The 22,915-nt window shown below is 49.8% G+C and overlaps 1 protein-coding gene across 1 annotated transcript in view; it reads left to right on the forward strand.

The window, feature by feature from the left end:
• The first annotated feature begins 2,014 nt into the window (after nucleotides 1-2,014).
• LOC116836246 (sodium/nucleoside cotransporter 2-like) overlaps nucleotides 2,015-22,915 on the forward strand; it is a 42,366-nt gene continuing 21,465 nt past the window's right edge. The window contains exons 1-12 of the mRNA XM_032799748.2: nucleotides 2,015-2,108; nucleotides 2,183-2,268; nucleotides 8,615-8,706; nucleotides 9,277-9,466; nucleotides 13,720-13,861; nucleotides 15,055-15,168; nucleotides 16,199-16,276; nucleotides 16,683-16,763; nucleotides 17,316-17,396; nucleotides 17,918-18,043; nucleotides 19,503-19,633; nucleotides 22,437-22,605. Coding sequence (XP_032655639.2) covers nucleotides 2,040-2,108; nucleotides 2,183-2,268; nucleotides 8,615-8,706; nucleotides 9,277-9,466; nucleotides 13,720-13,861; nucleotides 15,055-15,168; nucleotides 16,199-16,276; nucleotides 16,683-16,763; nucleotides 17,316-17,396; nucleotides 17,918-18,043; nucleotides 19,503-19,633; nucleotides 22,437-22,605 — 1,359 coding nt within the window. The 5' untranslated portion in view covers nucleotides 2,015-2,039. The remainder of the gene's footprint in view (nucleotides 2,109-2,182; nucleotides 2,269-8,614; nucleotides 8,707-9,276; nucleotides 9,467-13,719; nucleotides 13,862-15,054; nucleotides 15,169-16,198; nucleotides 16,277-16,682; nucleotides 16,764-17,315; nucleotides 17,397-17,917; nucleotides 18,044-19,502; nucleotides 19,634-22,436; nucleotides 22,606-22,915) is intronic.

Here is a 22,915-nt window from a genome sequence, read left to right on the forward strand (position 1 = left end):
AACTCATCTAGGGACACAGAATATAGGCCATACTTGCAGGATGGGGACCCTACCCTGGGAAGCAGAGTCCCTGAAACAGATTTGGGGGTCATGGTGGATAATCAGCTGAACATGAGCTCCTAGTGTGATGATGTTGCCAAAAGACCCAATGGGATCTTAGGGTGCATAAACAGGAGAATGTCAAGTAGTAGATTATTTTACTTCTGTATTTGGTACTGGTGCTACTTGTGCTAGGATCCTGTGTCCAGGTCTGGTGCTCACAATTCCAGGAGGAGGTGGATAAAATGGAGAGGGGTTCAGAAAAGAGCCACAAGAATGATTAAAAGATTGGAAAACCTGCCTTCTAGTGATAGACTCAAAGAGGTCAATCTATTTAGCTTAACAAAGAAAAGGTTAAGGCAGGGGTTGGCAGCCTTTCAGACAGGCAGCTCCAGGCACCAGCTCAGCAAGTGCGTGCCTGCGGCGGCAGTCAGGCAGCCTTCAGCGGCGTTTCTGAGGAAGGTCCGCCAGTACCATTGTTTTGGCGGTAATTTGGTAGCGAGTACATTAAAGGCACAGGACTGATGGACCTCCTGCAGAACCGCCGCCGAATTCATGTGATCGGGGTGGACCTCCTGCAGAACCGCCGCTGAAGGCTGCCTGACTGCCATGGTCGGGGCGGCAAAAAACATAGAGCTGCCGCTGCTTTCAGAAGTGGTGTGCCTAGTCTTCATTTATTCACTCTAATTTAAGGTTTCGCGTGCCAGTAATACATTTTAACGTTTTTAGAAGGTCTCTTTCTATAAGTCTATAATATATAACTAAACTATTGTTGTATGTAAAGTAAACAAAGTTTTTAAAAAGTTGAAGAAGCTTCATTTAAAATTAAATTAAAATGCAGATCTTATCAGCTTAGTGCAGTGGTTCTTAATCTGGGGTGCACGCAAGGTACAAATGTAAGGTACAAACAAAGTTTTTAAGTTTTCAAGTTTTTAAGCTAATTGTAGTGTAATTTTTCATAAGGGCTGCAGAGCGCTGGGACCAGGCCCGGAGCAGAGCCCTGGGCTGGCTTCCAGTACCCTAGGCTGGTAGGAGAGCTGAGCAGGGACGGAGGCCTGGACTCCGGCTGGCAGGGGACTGAGCGGCTGGAACCCCAGACCAGCAGTGAGGTAAGCAGGGTTGGCAGCTGGTATCCCAGGCCAGCAGCAGGCTGAGCGGGGCTGATGGCTGATACCCCAGCTGGCAAGGGGCCGGTGGCTGGAACCCCAGACCGGGAACGGGCTGAGAGGCTCAGCCCGCTGTCAGTCCAGGATTCCATCCACCAGCTCCTACCAGCCAGGGTCCCAGCTGCCAGCCCCGCTCAGTCACTGCTGGCCAGGGGTTTCGTTCACCCAGGCCGGCAGTGGGCTCAGCGGGGACGGGGAAAGGGACACTGGCTGGCAGCAGTGTGCCAGTAAAAATCAGCTTGCGTGCTGCCTTTGGCATGCGTGCTGCAGGTTGCCAACCCCTGGGTTAAGGGGTGAGTTGATCACAGTCCATAAGTACCTACATGGGGAACAAATGTTTAATAATCAGCTCTTCAATCCAGCACACAAAGGTTTAACATGTGCCAATGGCTGGAAGCTAAACCTAGACAAATTCAGACTGAAATAAGGCATACGTCTTTAACAGTGAGAGTCATTAACCATTGGAACAACTTGCAAAGAGTCATGGTGGATTCTCCATCACTGACAATTTTTAACTCAAGATAGGATGTTTTTCTAAAAGATTGATCTCGGAATTATTTCAGGAAGTTTTCTGGCCTGTGCTATACAGGAGGTCACACTAGATGATCAAAATGGTCCTTTCTGACCTTAAATCTATGAGCTCTGGGCTTCTGTCCCTTGGGTCCAAAACAAGGAATCAGCTCAGGGTTTCCCCATTCTTGGGAAGCAAATGGCTATTGCCTCCCAGCTTGGGAACCAGATGGTGCTCATGGCATCATTCCTTCACAAGATGCATTGTTGAGGGGCCATCCAGCTAATTCCTGAGTTTGTGTTGTAGTGGGAGCACATCTAGATATGGAGGATGTCAAAATTTCACTCGGTGACCTGGAGAAGGGCTTGGAGAACACGGCTTTCAACTCCATGGTAAATCTTCCCTTCTCTTCTGCACTGGCCTTTGGACCTGCTTTGAGAACACTGACTAACAGGATGTTTGACAGGAAGAAGAGGAACTCCCTGAGGGAGCACAGAATCCACCTCCTGAGATCAACAGAGAGGAGAGAGCTGAACGCTCCACCTTCTGGAGGTATAGTAACCCCAGGAAGTGTCACTTCTCCCCTAACAGCTCCCATTAACCAAAACACACACACTACAAACGCAACAGTAAACCAGAGATTAGCACATAACCACTTTGGCTATGTCTACACTGCAAGGTAAGCCCAGGCTCAGACCCTAACCCCTCTTCCATCTACACACAAATCTCTTGGCCTCAGGGCCATGGTCCTATGACCCCATGAAGATGGAAGGTCTGAGCCAGAGTCAAGATGGGGCGCAGGGTTCGAGGCCTGTCGTTTTGCAGTGTAGATGCAACACTCCTTGGACTCGGGTTCTTTGAGTCTGCCAAAAGTATCCCACAATGCTATGGGCTGACTTCCTTTGTCCTCTTTCTCCCAAGAATCATTAATTGACTCCAGGGAAATGGAAGCACCTCCCCTTGTTCTAGTACAGCAGCTTTGTGGTTAACCCTTTTGTTTTATTCTGACTGACAAGCTGCAAACACACCTTAGGAGAGCACAGAGCAGTCTGTGTTTGCACCGGATATCAAAAAGTGAGTGCACTGCAACATGGTCGCAGGAGACAGCCAGAGCCAGATCTTGGTTAGTCTCTGGTGCTAGGCCTGCAAAGCAACTGATTTTAGTAAGAGTTCTAGAATGCCCACATATACCAGCAAATAGCAAAGAAGCTGATAGTGCTGGAAATTTACCGACCAGTGTGGGAAACAGATGAAGGGGCTCAGGAAAGAGTACTACTACTGTGAGTACAGGACTACAGCTGTTTGTTTAGTTTGGAAAAGAGAAGACTGAGAGGGGACATGATAGCAGTTTTCAGGTATCTAAAAGGGTGTCAGCAGGAGGAGGGAGAAAACTTGTTCACCTTAGTCTGTAAGGATAGAACAAGAAGCAATGGGCTTAAACTGCTGCAAGGGAGGTTTAGTTTGGACATTAGGAAAAAATTCCTAACTGTCAGGGTGGTCAAACACTGGAATAAATTGCCTAGGGAGGTTGTGGAATCTCCATCTCTGGAGATATTTAAGAGTAGGTTAGATAAATGTCTATCAGGGATGGTCTAGACAGTATTTGGTCCTGCCATGAGGGCAGGGGACTGGACTCGATGACCTCTCGAGGTCCCTTCCAGTCCTAGAATCTATGAATCTCTGGCAACTCGCCGGCATCATGCCCTTCTTATGATGAGTTTGAGTATGAAGGACTGTTCTGAGCACTGAGCCGCCAATGGTGCTCGACAACCTGGTCATCTGGGAGGAGGCCCCATGGCCTCAGAAGCCAGCAGGGGAATCGTTGAATGAGGCAAATGAAGCGACTCTGCTGATGAAACTGGTCCTAGAGGAGGCTTTGCCACAGGAGCAGCTGCAGCACATACTGGGGCCATACTCAGAAGTGCTTTTTGATGCTCCCTGGAGGAATAACCCACCATAAAGCTGGCAGCAGAAACAGAAGAGGAATAACTGCCCCAGAATCTGGTAAGTTTCTGGGTTCATTTTTTTGTTTATTAATGTGGGAATGGGAGGGATTTCCGCTCCATGAACCAGTGCCAAAAGGTTATAAGCCCTGGGTAGCAGCATGTAGCTACCAGTAGCGCATTGTTCCTGCCCCCTGCCCCCACCAAGGAATTCCAAATGGAGACCAGGAAATGCCAGCAGTATAACGGGCATGTCAAAGTGACTCTCTCCTGGGGAGGTGCACGTTTTTGCTAGTATTTTCTAGTTTGTTAAAATAAGAACTGTATATTACCTTCCCCATAGGTACACCACTCAGTACCAATACCATGGTGTAATGAGCTGCCTGAAAAAAAGACTGAATTGTATGGTTGGAGGGAGGGGGAAGTGATCTAAATGTCTGTTTTCATATGTAGTCCATTACTGTTAAATGTAGTCCATGCATTTCATGGGTGATGAAATCATTAATCCCAAATATGACTAAGCATTTGAAGTCAGTTCAGAAATTTGCCAGGGGGATGGCTGTGGAGTTCTATTTCAGGTGTTTGCACGCCATCCTACCAGGCTGCATCAGAAGCCTTGGAGGACCTAAACCATGCATATGCTAATACAGCACCCTGTTGATTCGCTCATGACTTCTTACCCAATCCTAGGGGCTCATAGCTGCAACTTTACATGTGGCTGGAACTCTACATCTGTAGTCACATTGTGGGGAAGGTTGTATTTTTCAGGGCTACCTTGGTAGCTCACCAGCCCACTCCACTCATAGATGTGCTGTTCATTCACCATACATTTCAACGCTTCAGAGGCATGCACACCTGATTTCCCACCAACAGCCTGGCCACCAACCTCCTCCCAAATTCCATTTAAAAAAAAATATTTTTTTTAAATGTTGTGATTTGTAACTTACCATGCTCTCAGCATAAGATTATAAGAACGTAAGAATGGCCCTACTGGGTCAGACCAAAGGTCCATCTGGTCCAGTATACTGTCTTTCGACAGTGGCCAGTGCCAGGTGACCCAGAGGGAATGAATAGAACAGGTAATCATCAAGTGATCCATCCCCTGTCGCTCATTCCCAAGCACTTCTTGCACTGTGATTAACTCGGCTGTGCCTAGGGAGCTTCTGTGGGCTGAAGCAGCCTTCTGTCAATATATTGCAGTTCAGTTTCCAAAAGTAACATTTTCTGTCCTTGAAATTCCAAAATGAGGTTTTGTTCTCCTGCACCAAGCTATTGGAGACAGTAACCCTCTGTGTCTTGTCCTATTCCAGGCCCCTCGACCTCTACAAACTGCAGTATCTCCACAGCTCGCCCACACTGCAGAAACCTGGACCAACACACCTTCATGCACTGTTCCAAGAGGAAGCATTTCTGTGAAGAACTTATGGTTGAAGTTCTGGACAGGCCACCAAGCAGGTCGAGTACCAAGGGGAAGGGGGTTTGCGACCAGAGGAAAGACATGTGGAGAGGTGAGCAGAAAATCTCGAGCTGGCTGCATAGCTGGGGACAGAGCAGTAGCACAGGAACAAGCACTTGATTCGCAGATCCTGGAACAGGAACAGCTTGGACAACTCCACGGCTGGGTGGCTCATACAATCAGATCGTATGAGAGGTCGGACATGGCTAGTGTGTCCCATGCAGTGCTCAGCGCTGAATCCCTTCTCTGTGTACACCTCCAGGCCCATCTCAGTGCCAAGCGCCCAGCAAACATGGAAGGAAGGGAAAGGAGAATGGGGGAGGGAGGGCAGGGACATGCAGTAGTGTGGGAGGAGTGTCTTGTACATAGTTCAACTGATTGCATTTGTTGATGCACTTTGGTCTTGGTTACTTCTAAAGCTTTTGGTGTTGGTGTTTTGGGGAGCTAATGGCAGCTGGCCTGGCAGGCAATGGTTTCATATTGTACTTTTCCAATAGATGTGTAAAAGTAAAGGTTTTTATTTTATAAAGAAATGTTACGGCCATCACTGCAACACATCAGATAAAGTGTATATCAAATAATAACCGTGAACATGTGGTCAGGGACAGCTAAGAGGCTTTATGCAAAATCCATGTCTCAGTACAGCTATTTGCATCAATCCATACATCAGTTATTTACATCAATCCATACTGTTTCTCCTCCTGGCTCCATTTTATATGCAGTCATTCCAGTCAAAAATGCATAACAATCAACCCCCCCTGCCCAGAAGCAATCAATGACCCCCACCCTTCAAGCATATTCATAAAGATACTGTCCTGCCTCTTCCACTGGGCCATGCAAGGCCATCCCTGATTTCTGTTGCCTGGGTGCACCCAGCTGCAGCTGTGGTAGGTGCCCTCTCTGGCTGAGTGTGCTGGTTCAGCGGCACTTACTGTCATAGGTCCATTCAGGGGGAAATGACTTCACAAAGGTTATGAAGAGCACAGCAAGCCAGACTAATGCAGGCAGCATTGAGCACATTGGCATCCAAACAGGTCTGTAAACATCACCAGTGGGATTTAATCAGCCAAACACACATTCATCCACCGTTCTACATCTGCTGAGAGTGTAATTCAACTTTATTTGGTCAGGGCCTTGGAGATAAGGGTATGGTTTCATAAGTCAAGGCAAAAAGTGGATGCATGTGGGCTCTCCAAATAACAATGGGGACAGTAACTCCATTTATGACAACATCATGTGGTGGGAATAGTGTCCCAGCCAGTCTATGAATGTAGACTCCTGGTCAGTGGAAAACCCTGGCATCCAACATTTGCAGTGCAGCCAACACTGGTGTTCTTAAATTGGCCTCCATAGTCCATGAGGGCCTGAATAACTATGGAATAGCGCCCTTTGCCATTTAGGCACTCGTGTGCTCCTTGAGGAGGGCAAACTATGGGCACGTGGGGTTCCATCAATGTTCTGGCACAATTTGGAATCCCCATTCTCTCAAAGCCAGAGCTTCCCTCAGGAATATCTTTCATGCCCATCACCTTGGGATAAACCACACGCCTGATCGCCTCAGAAACCTCCTCCACCACTTTATCCACAGTCAACTTTTCAGCACCAAGCTGGTTGGCAATAGACTTGTAGCCACTTGGGGTAGTCAGCTTCCATGTGGGTACAGCAACCTGCTTCTGGACTGGCATGGCCACCCTCACACATTTGTCTTTGCATGTGAGAGTCAAGACAAGATGCTCCCAATGCTCCAGAAATGTAGCTTTCTTTATGCAAAAGTTCTGGACCCACTGCTGGTCATCCCAGGTCTGTGTGACAATGTGGTCACGCAGTGGTCCCACCAGTCTGTGCTTGTGGCCCTTTTCTGGTCTATGTAGGGAGCATAGACTGTACCAAGTGTCATGAGCAGCATCAGTCAGTTTGAGTCTGCCATGTCTGTGTTCTCCTCCTCCTCCTCCTCTTCCTCCTGCTCTGTCACTAGCTCTGTCAGACAGAAAACACCACTGAACTGCCCAGCAGCGGCTCACAGAAGCTCTACCTGTGTCCTGAAGCAGGAATGAAAGGCCACACAAGAGAAGTTCTTAAAGTGCCAACTCCTCCATGTTGCTGGCTCTAGTTGCAGGGAGCACGCGGACCAAAATGACAAGTTGGCGGGATGTGCTGGAAGGCTGTTCAAACTTCCTGTATGTGCGGTGTGGACCATTAAGTTTTCCCATGCTGTACCACGAACAAAGGACTAGGGTGGCCACATTTCAGAAGGGTGCTAGGAAGTCTGGAATATGGTTGGGTGGACTTGGGGCTGTGTACTGCAGCGTGGATGCAGGATCCCCAGGTCCGGGCCTAGGTTAAAAAAATTCTTAACCGAGGGTTGGCAATCAATGTAGATGCTCAAGCCTCGGGTTCTCAAACCCAGAGTCCACTGACTCAAGTTGCACTAACCCTGGGCTTCCATTGCAGTGTAGACATCCCCATGGTCTTCTGCACACACTGCTTTGCAACATAGCATCACTCCAGCCGTCACCTCACACTAAGGGCTTGTCTATGCTTGGAACATTACAGCTGCATCAAGAATCCTGGCTTCTCTTCATGGCTCTAGGAGTAGATTGTGATCCAGGATAACAGATAGCACAGCATCCTTGTCTGTGTCATCTGTGGGGTTGGAATCGGGGCTCTCTTGATATAAAAGCATGAGCCTCTACCATGTGAACTAAAAAGCCATCTCTCTTTGTTCTGGGGGCAACAGCACTCATGGATCTCTAAATGTGGTCTATCAGCAACAGGTTGATGCCTTTCACAGAAGCAGCTGATTTGGCATGTTCCTTCCAAGAGGCTGTATGGCAAAGCTGCTGGGACTTTGTTCTTTTAGGGAGCTCTGCCTGCAGTGGCCTTGTACAGGCTTCCAGTTATCTTATCAGCAACACAGATGGATGATAGCTGACCCCCACCCACGGTACAAGGGCTTGGCTTGCCATAAGGGATACGAAGGGCTGTATTAACCTCAGTCAGCGGAAGAGCTCTGCTGAGCTTGCAGTGAAGGGCATCACAGGCGCTGACTTTCATTTTTCCGGGTGGGTGCTCCACCACGAGGCCCCGTCTGTACTCCGCCCCTTCTCCCAAAGCCCCACCCTCGCTCCGGCTCTTACTGTCTCCTCTCTAGCCCCTCCCACATGCCACCGAACAGCTGATTGGCGGGGCCTCCTGATCAGGGGGTGGCTGGTGGGATCTGAAAACCCACTATTTTTTTTCTGTGGGTCTTCCAGCCCCAGAACCCCCAAGGAGTCGGTGCCTATGGAGGGCACTGTTCCCTGGACTGCAGAGCAGTAGTGGGGAGGTATCTTTCCCAAAATCCCAGGAAGGCTGGAAGGCTAGTTAGGATAAATGGGTGTGAAAAGGCGGCACCAGATCCTGCAGTTCCTGCTGGGCACAAGTGGCTCTTGAAGCAGGGGAGTTTTGCTTGGCAAGGAGCTTTGCTTGCTCGTCGGTGTCTCTGTTTGCATCTCCCCAGGCGTGCAGCACAGCCCGGGTCGCAGGTCAGAAGGGTGTGTAAGGCTCATGCCAAGGTGCTCCGGAAGGTCTTCCTGGGCCTCCTGTGTGCAGGTGAGACTGTCAGGCCCTCACAACATGTGGGTGATCCTCCCTGGGAATCAGAGACGCTAGAACCAAGAACCCCTCCTCAGCCAAGTGAACTGACCCCCTCAGCATGTTGTCCAGGCCTTGGGCTTGTCTGGATTTCTGTGTCCCAAGCAAGGGGGGCTCCACCTCTTGTCACGAAGGTTGCACCTGAGCCCAGTCCATCTCCCATCTTTCCAGCCACAGTGGGCCTGTGTCATTCTAGCCCTGTTGATCCCAGTCAGACCTTCTCCTCACGGGGGTTTAGGTATCTCTAGTCCTGGAATGGCATGACCCCGTCCCCCCCACCCCACCTGGCGAACATGCAGAGACCTCTACTTCTGCCTTCCTGTCAGTCCCTCCAGCCCCCAGGAATGGCTGGTCACTACACGCCCATGAACCAGCTCTCTTGACTGCAGTGGGATTGCTCTTCAGTGGTAGGGGTTGTGTGGTGAGGGATGAGGGAGGAATAGCTGGAGGCAAGGGAGGGTTTGTGAGAGCTGAGTCTGTGCACAGGCCCCTGAAGCTGCTCACTGCCTCTGCCCTGCTTCTCCTCAGCATACTTGGCCTATTTCATTGCGGCCTGTTGGCTGGACTTCCAGCGAGCCATTGCCTTGGTCGTTATTACTGCTCTGGTCATCTTCTTTGTGGGCTGGGGGCTCATTCAGAAACACTGTGGAGCAAAGCTGACGAAGCTTCTAAGCCCCTGTCAGAAATGTTGCCTGAAGTCCTGGCCGTGGCTAAAATGGTGAGTCTGGCAATAGACACGTTATCCACCGAAAGCAGCTTTCTGCTGGGCTGCATGTTTCTCCAGGTGCATTGGGTCTCCATCACGTCAGTGCATACACACCCCCAATGGGCATGGGACAGCTGGGCTGGTGTGCACACACAGAGGTTCTCTGTGAGCACACACTAACTGGACTCCAGGGCTGGGGGCTGTGCTGAAGCCGGCAGACACATGCTGGCACACACTCCCACACAGACATGGCCCTAGAGGCCTCTTTGGGGAGGGATCAGACAACCATTCAAAGAGCCAGGGACAGTATGGGTAATTCCTGGACTTTTCTGCCTTGCTGTGAAACCCTCGCTCACACAAGTGGCCCTGACTCACCGCAGTGATCTCATTGGCTTTGGTCAGGCTACTAGTCCCCATGTAGACACTTACAGACTGTGATCAAGTCACCTCTTAACCTTCTTTTCGATGAACTAAATAGACTGTTTCTTTAGTCTCTCACTGTAAGGCTGGTTTTCCAGACCTCAGATCATTCCTTTGGTTCTTTTTTAAAGTCTTTCAAATTTTTCAATATCCTTTTTGAAGTGTGGACTCCAAAACTGGACCCAGTGTCCAGCAATGGTCTCCTCCGTGCCATATACAGATGTCATACCATGTCTTATTTGACATTACCTTGTTTATCCATCTAAGAATCACATTAACTCTCTTAGCCACAGTATTGCACTGGGAGCTCATGTTCAGTTGGTTTCCTCTGTGCCCCTACATCCTTTTCCGAGTCCCTGCTTTCCAGGACTTTAAAGGTGCGATAAGTTCTTTGAGCTAATATGTACGACTTTGCATTTGGTTGTGTTAAAATGCTTATTGTGCAAATAAGTTCACCTTACCATGTGATCCAGGTCACTCAGGAGAACTGACCTGTCCCCATCATTATTTGCCACTCCACCAATCTTGTGTCATCTGCAGACTTCACTGGCAATGATTTTATATTTTCTTCCAAATCATTGATAAAATATTGAATAGCACTACACTGAAAATAATAGAAATACCCTCATTGGATAACAGTTTCCTTTTTACTACAGTTACATTTTGAGATCTACTCTTTAACCAGTTTTTTAATCCATTTAATATGTGCTAGGCTTTTTTATTAAGTATTTCATACAGGACTTAGTCAAATGCCTTACAGAAATCTAAGTCTATTATAGGCTGACCAGACAGCAAGTGTGAAAAATCGGGATGGGGGTGTGGGGGGTAATAGAAGCCTATATAAGAAAAAGCCCCAAATATTGGGACTGTCCCAATAAAATCGGGACATCTGGTCATCCTAGTCTTTTATGTCAGCCCACTTACCTTTATGAGCTAAATTTGTGATCTCATCAAAAAATAATGACTAGTTTGTTTGACCAGATCTATTATCCATAAAGACATGTTGACTGGTATTAAAATAGAGGGTAGAGAACTTATTTAGCACAGAATCAAGATGTTGAGGGCAAAATTAGTCAAGGATCAAAGAGCATGAAGAGAAGACATTCTTAGATTACCCAAATACCAATGCTAGGAGCCTGGGTAACTAACAAGAGGAGCTGGAATTGCTCATTTATGAACATAAATTTTATTTTGTTGGTATTGCTCAAACCTAGTGGGATGATTCCCATGGCTGGAATGTGAAAAGCAATGATTATGGGGTGGGCCAAAAGGGAGGGTAAGTGGCCTTCTATGTCAAAAATGGCATTACTTGTTTCCAAGTCACTGATGACTCAGAAGAAAATTATTTTCAATATGTATGGATGAATATCCTAATAGATAAAACACAAGATGGGATATTAGTTGGTGTCTGCTACAGACCACCAAATGACTAGGGAATAGAACGACTAGCTCTTTATGCACTTATCTTCAATGTGTAGGAAGAAAAGCCATGTGATCATGGAGACTTCAGTTTGAGTGAAATATGCTGGAGGTCTCATGCTGCCAGTACTAAAACACCTTTGGAATTTCTAAACATTACAGATGCCAGTTTCCTAACTCAAAAAGTGTTGCAGCCAACATGGGGGAATTCTTTATTCAATCTTGTCTTGACATGTAAAGAGGAACTGATCACAGAACTGAAAATTAATGGTACTTTAGACAAGTGATCCTGACTTGATCACATTTATAATGTGCAAGCAGAATAAAGTCCAAACGAGTAATATATATACCTAGTGCTTTAAAGGGGCCAATTTCACAATGCTGATGAAACAATTATGAGCCAAATCAGTTGGGAGAAATTTAAATTTAACCAGAAAAAGGCAAATGCTTATTGGGAATTGTTTAAGAACACCTTACTAGAGACCCAAAAACCCCACAATGCCATCACTGAAGAAGGCCATACTGGTTAAAAAACTGTTGTAGTTTAGAAGAGTAATGAAGGCAGCTAAAAAATAATATAGATAGAAAGAAAGGGAAAGTTGATGATAATAAATATAAATCAGAATCTAGGAAATGTAGAAAATTGATAAGGGAATCAAAGGGACACAAGATGAAATCTATGGTCAGCAGAATTAAGGATAATGAGTTTTTAAAGTATATCAGGAACAAAAAGAATCCTCACAATGACATTGATCTATTACTACATGGAAATGTAGCATTATCGACAATAATGCAGAAAAGGCAGAAGTGTTAACTAGATATTTCTATTCTGTATTGGGGAAAAAACAGATGAGATATGTCTAACATATGAGGATGATGATGATGATAACACTCTTTCCAATCCACTAGTATTTGAGGAGGGTGTTAAACAGCACTACTAAAGTTAAACATTTTTAAATAAGCAGGTCCAGATAACTTGTATCCAAGAGTTTGAAAAGAGCTGGCTGAGGCACTTGTTGGACCACTAATGCTGATTTTCAGTAAGTCTTGGAATATCGGGGAAGTGCAAGAAGACTGGAAGAAAGCTAATTCTGTGCCAATATTTTAACAGGAAACAGGATGATTCCCATAATTATAGCCCTGTCAGCCTGATGTTGATCCTGGGCAAGATTATGGAGTAGCTGAAATGAGACTTGATAAATGAAGAATTAAAGGAGGGTAATGGAAATTAATGCCAATCAGCATTGGCTTATGGAAAACAGATTCTGTTAAACTAACTTGATTTTATTTATTTATTTATTTATTTGCTGCATATACAGTTTTGGTTGACAAAGGTAATAGTGTTGATGCAACAGACTTTTTTAAGGCATTTGACTTGGTACAAACATGACATTTTAATTAAAAAACCTAGAAAGATGAAATTCAAATGGCACTCATTAAATGGATTAAAAGATGGCTAACTGTTAGGTCTCAATGTAAACGTAAATAGAGAATGTCTTGGAAGTAAACATAAAATCGTCACTGATAAAGTTGGCAGATGATACATAAACTGGGGGAGTAGTAAATAACAAAGAGGACAGGTCACTAATACAAGAGCGATCTGGATTGCTTGGTAAACTGGGCACAAGCAAACAATGTGTGTTTTAATGTGGCTCAATATAAGTGAACACATCTAGGAATAAAGAATGCAGGCCATACTTATAGCATGGGAGACTCTAGCCTGGGAAGCAGTGACTCTGAAAAAGATCTGGGAGGTGTGGTGGATAATCAGCTGAACATGAGCTCCCAGTGCGACGCTGTGGCCAAAAGGGCTAATATCATCCCTGAATGCATAAACAAGGGAATCTTGAGTAGGAGTAGAGAGATTATTTTACTTTTGTCTTTGGCACTGATATGACAACTGCTGGAATACTAGTTCCACAACTCAAGAAGGATGTTGATAAATTTGAGAGAGTTCAGAGAAGAGTCATAACACTTGTTAAAGGATTAGAAAACCTGCCCTATAGCGAGAGCCACAAGGAGCTCAATCTATTCAGCTTATCAAAGAGAAGGTTAAGGGGTGACTTGATCACAATCTATAAGTACCTACATGGGAACAAATATTTAATAATGGGCTCTTCAATCTAGCAGAAAAAGGTCTAACACCATCCAATGGCTGGAAGTTGATGGCAGGCTCCTGTAGGAATATTCCTCAGCCATTCAGCATGGGACCTCCTTGACGCTAACTTCAATCAGCCGCTGCCACTGGGCCAGCTTGGGGACAGGATGTGATTGCGTGCGGTGAGGGACAAGTAGAGTGTCAGTGGCATATTGCTGGCACTGAGCCCTTGTCATCTCACTGGAGGTGGAGAGCTGATACTCATGCTCCCAGGAGTTCCTGCAGCCACTTCAGCTGGCCAACTTGCTGTCTGCTTCTTCCCCTGCAGGGTGTTCTGGCTGGCCGTTCTGGTTGGTCTGGTCACATGGCTGGTTCTGGACACCTCCAAAAGGCCAGAGCAGCTAATTTCATTTGCTGGCCTCTGCGCGTTTGTTCTATTCCTCTTTGCCTGCTCCAAGCACCATGCTGCAGTAAGTGGATGTGTTTCCTTTGGGTGCTGCACTTCCATGCAGGAAGGACTGGCGTGGTCCAATGCTGCAGATGCTGTTTCTCCAAGGGCAGGTCTCCCTGATCAGTTCAGCTCTGGCTTGTCCTAGGGGCTGAAGGCAGAAGTTGTCTCTGGGAGCATGCACACCCTTGTACTGTTTGCATTTGTTATCTCCTGGTGCCCCATAGAAGAAGCCTCTGGGGCACCAGTGGAAAACAGGGAGGGCATGCAGCCGGCAGAGCTCACTGGCAGAGATCAGAGAGGCAGCATGGCCAGAGAACAGAGCATAGACCACCCACGTCTCTGAGCTTGGGCAATAAGTTCCCCATCGACCTCCACCTGCAGTGGGGACAGAAATATTGACCTAGGGCCAGAGTTACAAGGAGGTTCGGGCACCTCTAGATGCAGATAGGCACCGAGTGGGGTTTACAAAGCACCAAAGTGAGTTCAGCATCCAACTCCCATTGTCTTTTAACCTCACCTGCATGGGTAATCTTGAAAATCCCACTAGGTACCTAGCTGAAACATTAGGTGCCTAAATACCTTTATAATTCTGCCCCCTCCCCCTACCCATTTCTTGTTCAGTGGGTCAGGCTTTGCTCTGGGTCACAGTGATGCAAGGCCATTGACAGCAAAGTGCCTCCGAGAGTGAGCCTGGCATGTGTGCAAAGGGTGATGTGTCCTTACATGGAGGGATTGTTCACCTGGCACCCATTCCCCAATTGGCACCATCTCATTGTCTGTCTTCCTGGCCCCTTCCTCTGCTCTCTCTCTGTTTGCTCCTTGGTTTCCTCCCATTCCACCTCCTTATACTGCTTTTTCAGAGTGCACCAGAAAACCCTGCCTCTCACTGGCCAGGGCCTGGTCAGCCAAACAGAGGTGGAGGCTCACTCTCGACTGGAGGGATCCTTTCAGAGAAAGGGGGAAGTGCATCTTGCAAGAGGCTCCCTCAGCCCAGCACGGTGGGGTCAGTGCTCAGATCCCTCACCTGGTCCTACCTGCTGTCTGTCTGGGTGTTTCTATGACACCCATTGCCATGGCAGCTAAGTGCCTGCTGGCTCCTCCCATGAAATGACAGTGGGGCTTAGAGTCTTATATGACTAACAGAGGCTAGAGGCTGGAGTGGGAAGACGATGGGACTCAATACATAGAGCACTGCTTTGGTCTTGGTCCCAGGTGCCCTGGAGAACCGTCTTCTGGGGCCTTGGCCTGGAGTTTGTTCTTGGGCTCTTTATAATCAGAACGGATCCTGGATTTGAAGCATTCCAGTGGCTTGGCAATCAGATCCAGGTACTGAGTGTGCTGCTGCCAGACGGTAGGGGATGTTTGAGGTGGAGCGGGGAGAGGGCATGGAGGTGAGGTGGGATGGGTGTATTTGGAGTCAGTGGAGATGGGTTTGGAGGTGGGAATGGGGTGGGTGTGGTTGGGGGTGGAGGTGAGGCTGGGGTGAGGTTGCATATGGAGGTAGGGCTGAGAGGGTAGGGGTGGAAGATCAAGGTAGGGCTGGGGCTGGGGTGGAGGATGAGGGTGGGGCTAGAGGAGTGGCGTGGAGGTGGGGCCAGGTGGGTGGGCATGGGGCTAGGTTCTAACTATCCTTTATTGCTCAGGAGATTGACGCTTAAGCTGGTGTTGGCCAATAGCCTGCAGGCCAGGCCATCACGGGGACCTGGTGTGACAAGCTGTTCCTTTACCTGTAGCAGGAAGCCGGGCAAGGAGTGGGCCTGGCTTTGGACAGGAGCAGTGCAGAGAAGCAGAGGGAGGCTGAACAGTTCTAGGGCTAGGGCTAGTAAAGTTCCTTGTTCGGTGTTAGCTGAAAATGGCTCCCTCTGTCCTACGGCCCCACAGGCTCTGGCCCTTCTCTCATGTTGTTGGTTCCCATAAACTTGTCAGTAAGTGGTGGCTCCCCAACTCCTGTGGCCCTCAGTGTCCTGGCACCCAGGAGGCAGCCTCCCACCCCGTTCCCTTATCTGGGCCTGACTCCTTGCCACAGAGACCCCGATGCTGCCATGAAGTCCATAGTGGCTGCTGCAGCCCTTGCCTCCAGATCATTTGTCAGGCCGCTAACACCTCCCTTACATTCCTGGATCTCCTGCAGTTCCCACTCCTCCACTCTGTCCAGGGCAGGGGCTCTAGAGGCTTCCCCATGCCATGGAGTGCACACTGGGGCAGGAAGGATTGTTGCTGTGATCCCCAGGCAGGGCTAGAGTGCTGTGTGAGGGAGGGGGCTTGGGTTTTTTTCCCATGACGGTCATGACTGAAGAGGCCTTGTGGCATATTCTCCGTAGCACTGTTCCCCAACATGTACCATCTCCCCACACAGATCTTTCTGAGTTACACCACCGCTGGCTCCAGCTTCATCTTTGGGGACAGACTGATCATGGAGGCCTTTGCCTTTCAGGTCAGCACGTGGGTCAGGGGGAGGACAGTGGGTGTTAGGAACTAGCTTTCCTTTGGCCTGGGTCATCCTGCCAGGCCTATGAGGGGAGGCCATTGGCACCGCCCAGGAAGGGGGAGCACGAGGTGCAGAGCAGCCCTGGCTCTCATTCTGTTATTCTGTGCCTGTAGCGAGAGCTGGTACTGTGAGATCCTCCTTCTACCTGCCATGCAGCCCTGGCACTGCCGGAACCCCAGTTCTCATGGGCCATCCTGTGGACTATTCTGTGCTCTCTGACTCTGCGCCACATCATGCCCAGCTGCAGGCACTGGGGCAAGATGTGGGGCTTCAGCCTGTTCTCTGCCACAGGCTCCCAGCAAGCCCTGCTCGGCTCCTGTGCTGACCCTGTGCACTGCTGTTCTGCCTGCAGGCTTTACCAATTGTCGTGTTCTTCAGCTGTGTGATGTCCATTCTTTACTACGTTGGCCTCATGCAGTGGGTCATCCTGAAGGTAAGGCCAAGCCCTGGGTCTCGGGGGATTGCAGCTCTGGTACAAGGGGGGATTGATGGCAGGACCTGCTCCTCCCGCATGTTGCATGGGGCTGTACAAGTCTTTGTGCCCCAGCGTTCATGTCACTACCCAGTCTGTCCCCCTGTCCTGCCTTGAAATAACCTAGACTTTGGCAGGTGGAGCCCCTGCCAGGGTACTTGGTTTAGCCAGCTTGCTGGGAGCCCCAGCTCGCAGTGTGGCACCCACACAAGTCCCAGAAGCTCCTGGCACTGGCAGGCTGGGGCAGCAGGAATCCTTACAAAAGGGAAACACATGGCTGGAAGCTTTGTATTAACATAGGACTCAGCCCCAGAAGGGCTGTCCCAAGATCTCAGGCGCTCTCGTGGGGCTGTGCAAAGCCCTGGTACCAGAGCACTCATCCCTGGATCTCTGCCTCAGCCACACGTCTTGGATCTGGGCCCACACCCAGGCAGGATCTGACCTCTGGGGACAGAGCCTTTGTGAAATGTCCTGGATTTGTTCTGAGACTGAGCCCTGCCTGCTTCCCTGCAGATCTCCTGGCTGCTGCAAATCACCATGGGTACTACGCCCACCGAGACCCTCAGTGTGGCAGGAAACATCTTTGTAGGACAGGTAAGAGCTTCTGGGAGGCAACCTAGCATCACTCAGGCTGGGCAGCACCAGGACATGACCACCAAGCACCTCACAACCCCCACAAGGGGCAGAGTGCCCCCCGCTCTCCGTACAGAGCCATGCCCTGCAGCAGGGAGCAGCTGCCTTGTGATGTTTCTCCTGAGCCCTCACAGCCAGGAAATGCAGAGATGTCAGGGCCCTCTCCACAGCCTCTGGGTCCCTCCCAGTCCCTTTGGAGGTGCATGTCTCAGCCCCATGATGGAGACAAGACCCCTGGTCCCATTTCCCCTGTCAGAGGGCAGGCTCCTGGGAGGCCATGCTGCCGTGTGTGCTATGGACCAATCTAGCCTGCTCACTGCTCCAGAGGATGTGCTCAAACTTCCCCCAGATCCCTGGGGAGACATGAGCCCCAGGGGTAACGCTGTGGGGTGAACCCCCTCTGCCCAGGGCACAGCTGGCCAGGGAGGCATCTCTTGTTCTGTGAATCGGGTGGACCCTCATTGTCTTTTACTCTGGTGCAGACAGAGGCCCCGCTGCTGGTCCTCCCCTACCTGGCAGACATGACACTCTCAGAAGTCCATGCAGTGATGACCGGGGGCTTCGCCACCATTGCCGGCAGTGTGATGGGAGCCTACATGTCCTTTGGGGTGAGCGCAGCAGTCAGCACCCAGACTCTCTTGCCTCAGTGCAGGCAGCAATATCCCGGCTGGGCTTTACCCAGACAGGCTGGCTTTTGGCTTCTGTGTCTGGACACCATTTAGGGTGGCCAGGTGTCTGGTAAATGGCACCTGAACCAAAAGTCCGGTTCCCACGGGGTGGGGAGAGGTGCTGGATCATCCTGCACCAGCCACTGCTCAGCTACAGCCACCTCCTACCTGCAGGCAGGCTCCTTGAGATGATGCAGTAAGCAACGGAGGGAGGACCTTGGGCGCAAGAGGTGGAGAAGGGGGTGGGACCTGGGGGAAGACACAGAAAAGGGGCGAGGCCTTGAGGGAAAAGGTGGGGCCTTGGGGGTCCGGTTACCAGCAATTAGAAAGGTGGGAACACAATATCTGGACCTAGGCTTCTCGCAGCATGTATACCATAAGGCAGGGGTGGGCAAACTTTTTGGCCCGAGGGCCACATCTGGGTATGGAAACTGTATGGTGGGCCGTGATTACTCATGAAATTGGGGGTTGGAGTGTGGGAGGGGGTGAGGGCTCGGGCTGGAGGTGCAGGCTCTGGGGTGGGGCCAGAAATAAGTTCTTGGTGCAGGAGGGGGCTCTGGGCTGGGGCAGGAGATGAGGGGTTGGGGGTGCAGGAGGTTGCTCCGGGCTGGGACCGAGGGGTTCAGAGGGCAGGAGGGGGATCAGGGCTGGGGAAGGGGTTGAGATGTAGGAGTAGGTCAGGGGTGCAGGTTCCAGGTGGCATTTATCTCAAGCAGCTCCCAGAAGCAGCGGCATGTCACCCCTTTGGCTCCTATGCAGAGGCACAGCCAGGCGGATCTGCCCATTGCCCTGTCCGCAGATGCTGCCCCTTGCCACTCCCATTCACCATGGTTCCCAGACAATGGAAGCTGTGGGGGCGATGCTTGGAGCAGGGGCAGCATGTGAAGCCCATTGGCTGCACCTACGCGTAGGAACTTGCCCCACTCTGCGCTGCTTCTGGGAGCCACGCGGAGTGGGGGAAGCCCCCAACCCCGCTCCCCAGCTGCAGTGCTGGACCATGGCAAGCCCTGGACCCCACTCCCCAGCAGTTTGAGGACTGGATTAAAACCTCTGATGGGCTGGATGCAGTCCCCGGGCTGTAGTTTGCTCACCCCTGCCATAGGGTCTGTGCAGGGGTCTTAGCACGTAGGGGGACTGGCACAAGAATTGCCATGGGGAGGCAAAGGGGCTGAGAGGGCAGGTAGGAGACAGACCTGCCCTCAGCCAGATGTAAAGTTCTCCAGGATGCACCTGAACAGCACCCATCCACAGCCCTGCCTGCCCTGCCATGACAGCCAGCAAACCCATCATCCCACGGGGGCATTCCATGGATTTCTTTGGTTCCTCTCAGTGTGGGCTCAGCCCTGGGGATAGGATGGAGGGCTGACCACTGGGAATGTCCCCATCGTGTGTGCTACAGATCGACCCCTCCTCGCTGATCGCTGCCTCTGTGATGGCTGCGCCCTGTGCTCTCGCCATGGCCAAGCTAGTCTACCCAGAAGTAGAAGAGTCCAAATTCAAGAGCAAGGAAGGCGTGAAGCTTGCTAGAGGGTAAGTGGTGCGGTGCTTGGGGCAGGGGGAGCTAACACTCAACTGGCACAGGCAAGACTCCCTTGCTGTAGGGGCAGATTGCAACAAGGTGACTCACAACCCGGGGTGCCCTGAAAAGTGTCACAGCCCCACACTACACTGCCTGGCCCTGCCCTGCCCAGCCTGACCTTGCCTCCAGCCCTTCCCTGCCCTTCCCCGCCCCATGCTGTCCTTCCCTGCCCAGCCTGGCCCTGCCGCACCCCTCCCCTCCCTTCCCTGCACTGCCTTGCCCTTCTCTGCCCAACCCTTCCCTGTGCTGCCTACCCTGCCCCATATTTCCTGCCCCACTCTGTGCTGCCTGCCATATCCTGAATCCGGCCATGCCCTACCTTGCCTTGCCCCGCCCCGTCATACCCAGAACCAGCCCTACCCTGGCACGACTAACCTTGACCAACCCAGCCAGCCTGGTTCTCCCCACCCTGCAGACATGCCACTTCCATGCTCTGCTTAGCCCTGCCTCAAGCCCTGCAGCATGCGTGCCTGCAAATGCTCCCTCCCAATGCACCAGATAATCACTGTGACTGGTTGGATCACAGAAACCCCTTTGGGGCTGCCAACTGATGTGCCAAGATTACTTCTGCCCCTGCTTTCTTGCCCTGGCAGCTTGGGACTTCAGTGCCCTGCCTGATTTGAGCCCGACCCGCTAGCCTGCTGCAAACCCAAACCCAGGTCTGAACCATGTCCTCTAACAGCTGTAGGCTTAACTGAAAGCAGCTTAAGAAGTGTTCCTGTCTTTAACACTCAGATGCCCAACTCCCAATGGGGTCTAAACCCCAAATAAATCAATTTTACCCTGTATAAAGCATATACTGGGTAAACTCATAAATTGTTCACCCTCTATAACACTGATAGAGAGAGATGCACAGCTGTTTGCTGCCCCCACCCCCAGGTATTAATACATACTCTGGGTTAATTAATAAGTAAAAAGTGATTTTATTAAACAGAAAGTAGGATTTAAGTGGCTCCAAGTAGTAGCAGACAGAACAAAGTGAATTACCAAGTAAAGTAAAATAAAATAGAACATGCAAGTCTGTGTCTAATACAGTAAGAAAACTGAATACAGATAAAAACCTCACCCTCAGAGGAATTCTAGTAAACTTCCTTTTACAGACTAGTCTCCTTCTAGTCTGGGTCCAGCAATCACTCACATCCCCTGTAGTTACTGTCCTTTGTTCCAATTTCTTTGGGGGTGGAAAGGCTCTCTCTTTAGCCAGCTGAAGAGAAAATGGAGGGGTCTCCCAGGGGTTTAAATAGACTTCTCTTGTTGGTGAACACCCCTCCCTCTCCCTGTGTAGAATCCCAGCTACAAGATGGAGTTTTGGAGTCACATGGGCAAGTCATATGTCCATGCATGACTCAGAATTTACAGGGAGCAGCCATGGTTCACATGCTACCTTGAACATCTTCAAGTAGACTTCTTATGTGGATTGGAGCCTTCCAAGATCCATTGTCCATTAAGTGCTTCTTGATTGGGCACTTAACTTGCACATTCCTTTCTCAAGAAGCTGACCAAATGCTTTACTAAGGCTACTTAGAAATCAAGCAAGTACACAGCCAATATTCATAACTTTGAACACAAAAATGGCACATGCATACAAATAGGATGAATAGATTCTGTAGATCATGACCTTTACCAAGATATGTTACATGGCATATGTAGCATAAAACATATTCCAGTTATGTCATATATACATTCATAAGCATATTTCCATAAAGCCTTAAGGGGTGCAATGTCACAGCCACCTCATCTGCCCCTTCAGCCTGCACTATACCATGAACACCGGGTCCTGACTCAAACACTCTCCTCTGGGCTACACCAGCCCTGCCTTCGCCCTGCAGGTCGACAGTCGATGCATCCCAGCCCCGACCTCCTTTCAAAGTGTCCCCCTGTGGTGTTCAGTCCCTGATCACTGGATACTCACAGAAATCCCAGACCCTCTGGTCCCAAAGGAGCCATGTCCCCTAGTTAGCCTACCAGTCCTGTACCACACACAGCACTTGAGGACAATTATAGTAAAACAAAAGGAAATGTAACAGAGAGAATAGAGATTCAAATAGAAATAAGTGTGAGTGATAGAAACTAGTGGTTACAAACAACAAAATCATAACTGTGACCTCGGTCCTACACTTGCGAAGAGCTCCCTTTCCTAGGTTCTCACCCCAAAGTTCGGTCTTGTGCAGCACTTGCTGGCCCCAAGGAGGCAGGGGTCAGTACAGGAAGCATCCTGCTAATCAAGGTACCGTCTCAGTAAATGGATGCAGTCTTTCCCCACCCTGTAATACACTGACTCAGTCCTTTGTCTCTGTTCTCAGACAGGCCCAGCCCCTTGCTTCCCTGCCATTCCCGGTCACTGCCATGTGGTTACGATGTTTGTAGTTTGATGGTTTTCCATTGACTTGCCTGGTTGTTTCAGCAGTGCAAAGCTGAGACACATCTGACGTAATCAGCTAGCCAGGGAGAGGCCATCGCAAGAAATGAGAGTTCTTGGTGACTCTCTTTCACTGCAGGACCATAGGGATGTAATTTTCAGTATAGTTACATTAGTCCTTCTCTATTACCTGTACACATATCTCATAGTGATTCTGAGTGCCGAGAAGTGACCTCACAAGCTGCTTTTTATGGATTAGTGCCATAATAACAGTGTATTATTAGGAATAGTGAGTTTGTCAGGTCTGACATGAGCTGCTTTTAAAGAACATTGAGCTCTCTGCCAGCTGGCACCAGAGGGGTCCCTCTCACTGATCACTCTCCTTGTACCACCAGGGCTGAGCAGAATATCCTGGAAGCTGCCAGCAATGGTGCCGCCACCTCCGTGGGGCTGGTCGCTAACATTGCAGCCAACCTGATTGCCTTCCTGGCTGTGCTGAAGTTCATCAATGTTGCCCTGTCCTGGTTCGGGGAGATGGTGAACATCAAGGGGCTCTCGTTCCAGGTACTGCCATGCCGGACACCTGGGGGCAGCCCCACACCCACATGGACTCGCCCTATTCTGTGCTCCTGGTTTTGTCCTCTCCCTTGCCCACTACAGTGCTTCCCCTGCACCACAGCCACTGTGCCCCTTTCTCCCACAGCCTTCACTTCCCCCTGAAAGCATCCAATCTGCATTCTGCATGCCCTCCCCCCGGCTCAAAGCAGAGCAAGAAGCTGCTCCTCCTCCCCTCCTCCTGCCTAAGGTTGCCAACTTTCTAATTGCAGAAAACCGAACACCCTAGCCTCTCCCCTTCTCTGAGGCCCTACTCCTC

The sequence above is a fragment of the Chelonoidis abingdonii genome, chromosome 9, assembly GCF_003597395.2.
Source record: "Chelonoidis abingdonii isolate Lonesome George chromosome 9, CheloAbing_2.0, whole genome shotgun sequence".
In the NCBI taxonomy this organism is placed as follows: Eukaryota; Metazoa; Chordata; order Testudines; family Testudinidae; genus Chelonoidis; species Chelonoidis abingdonii.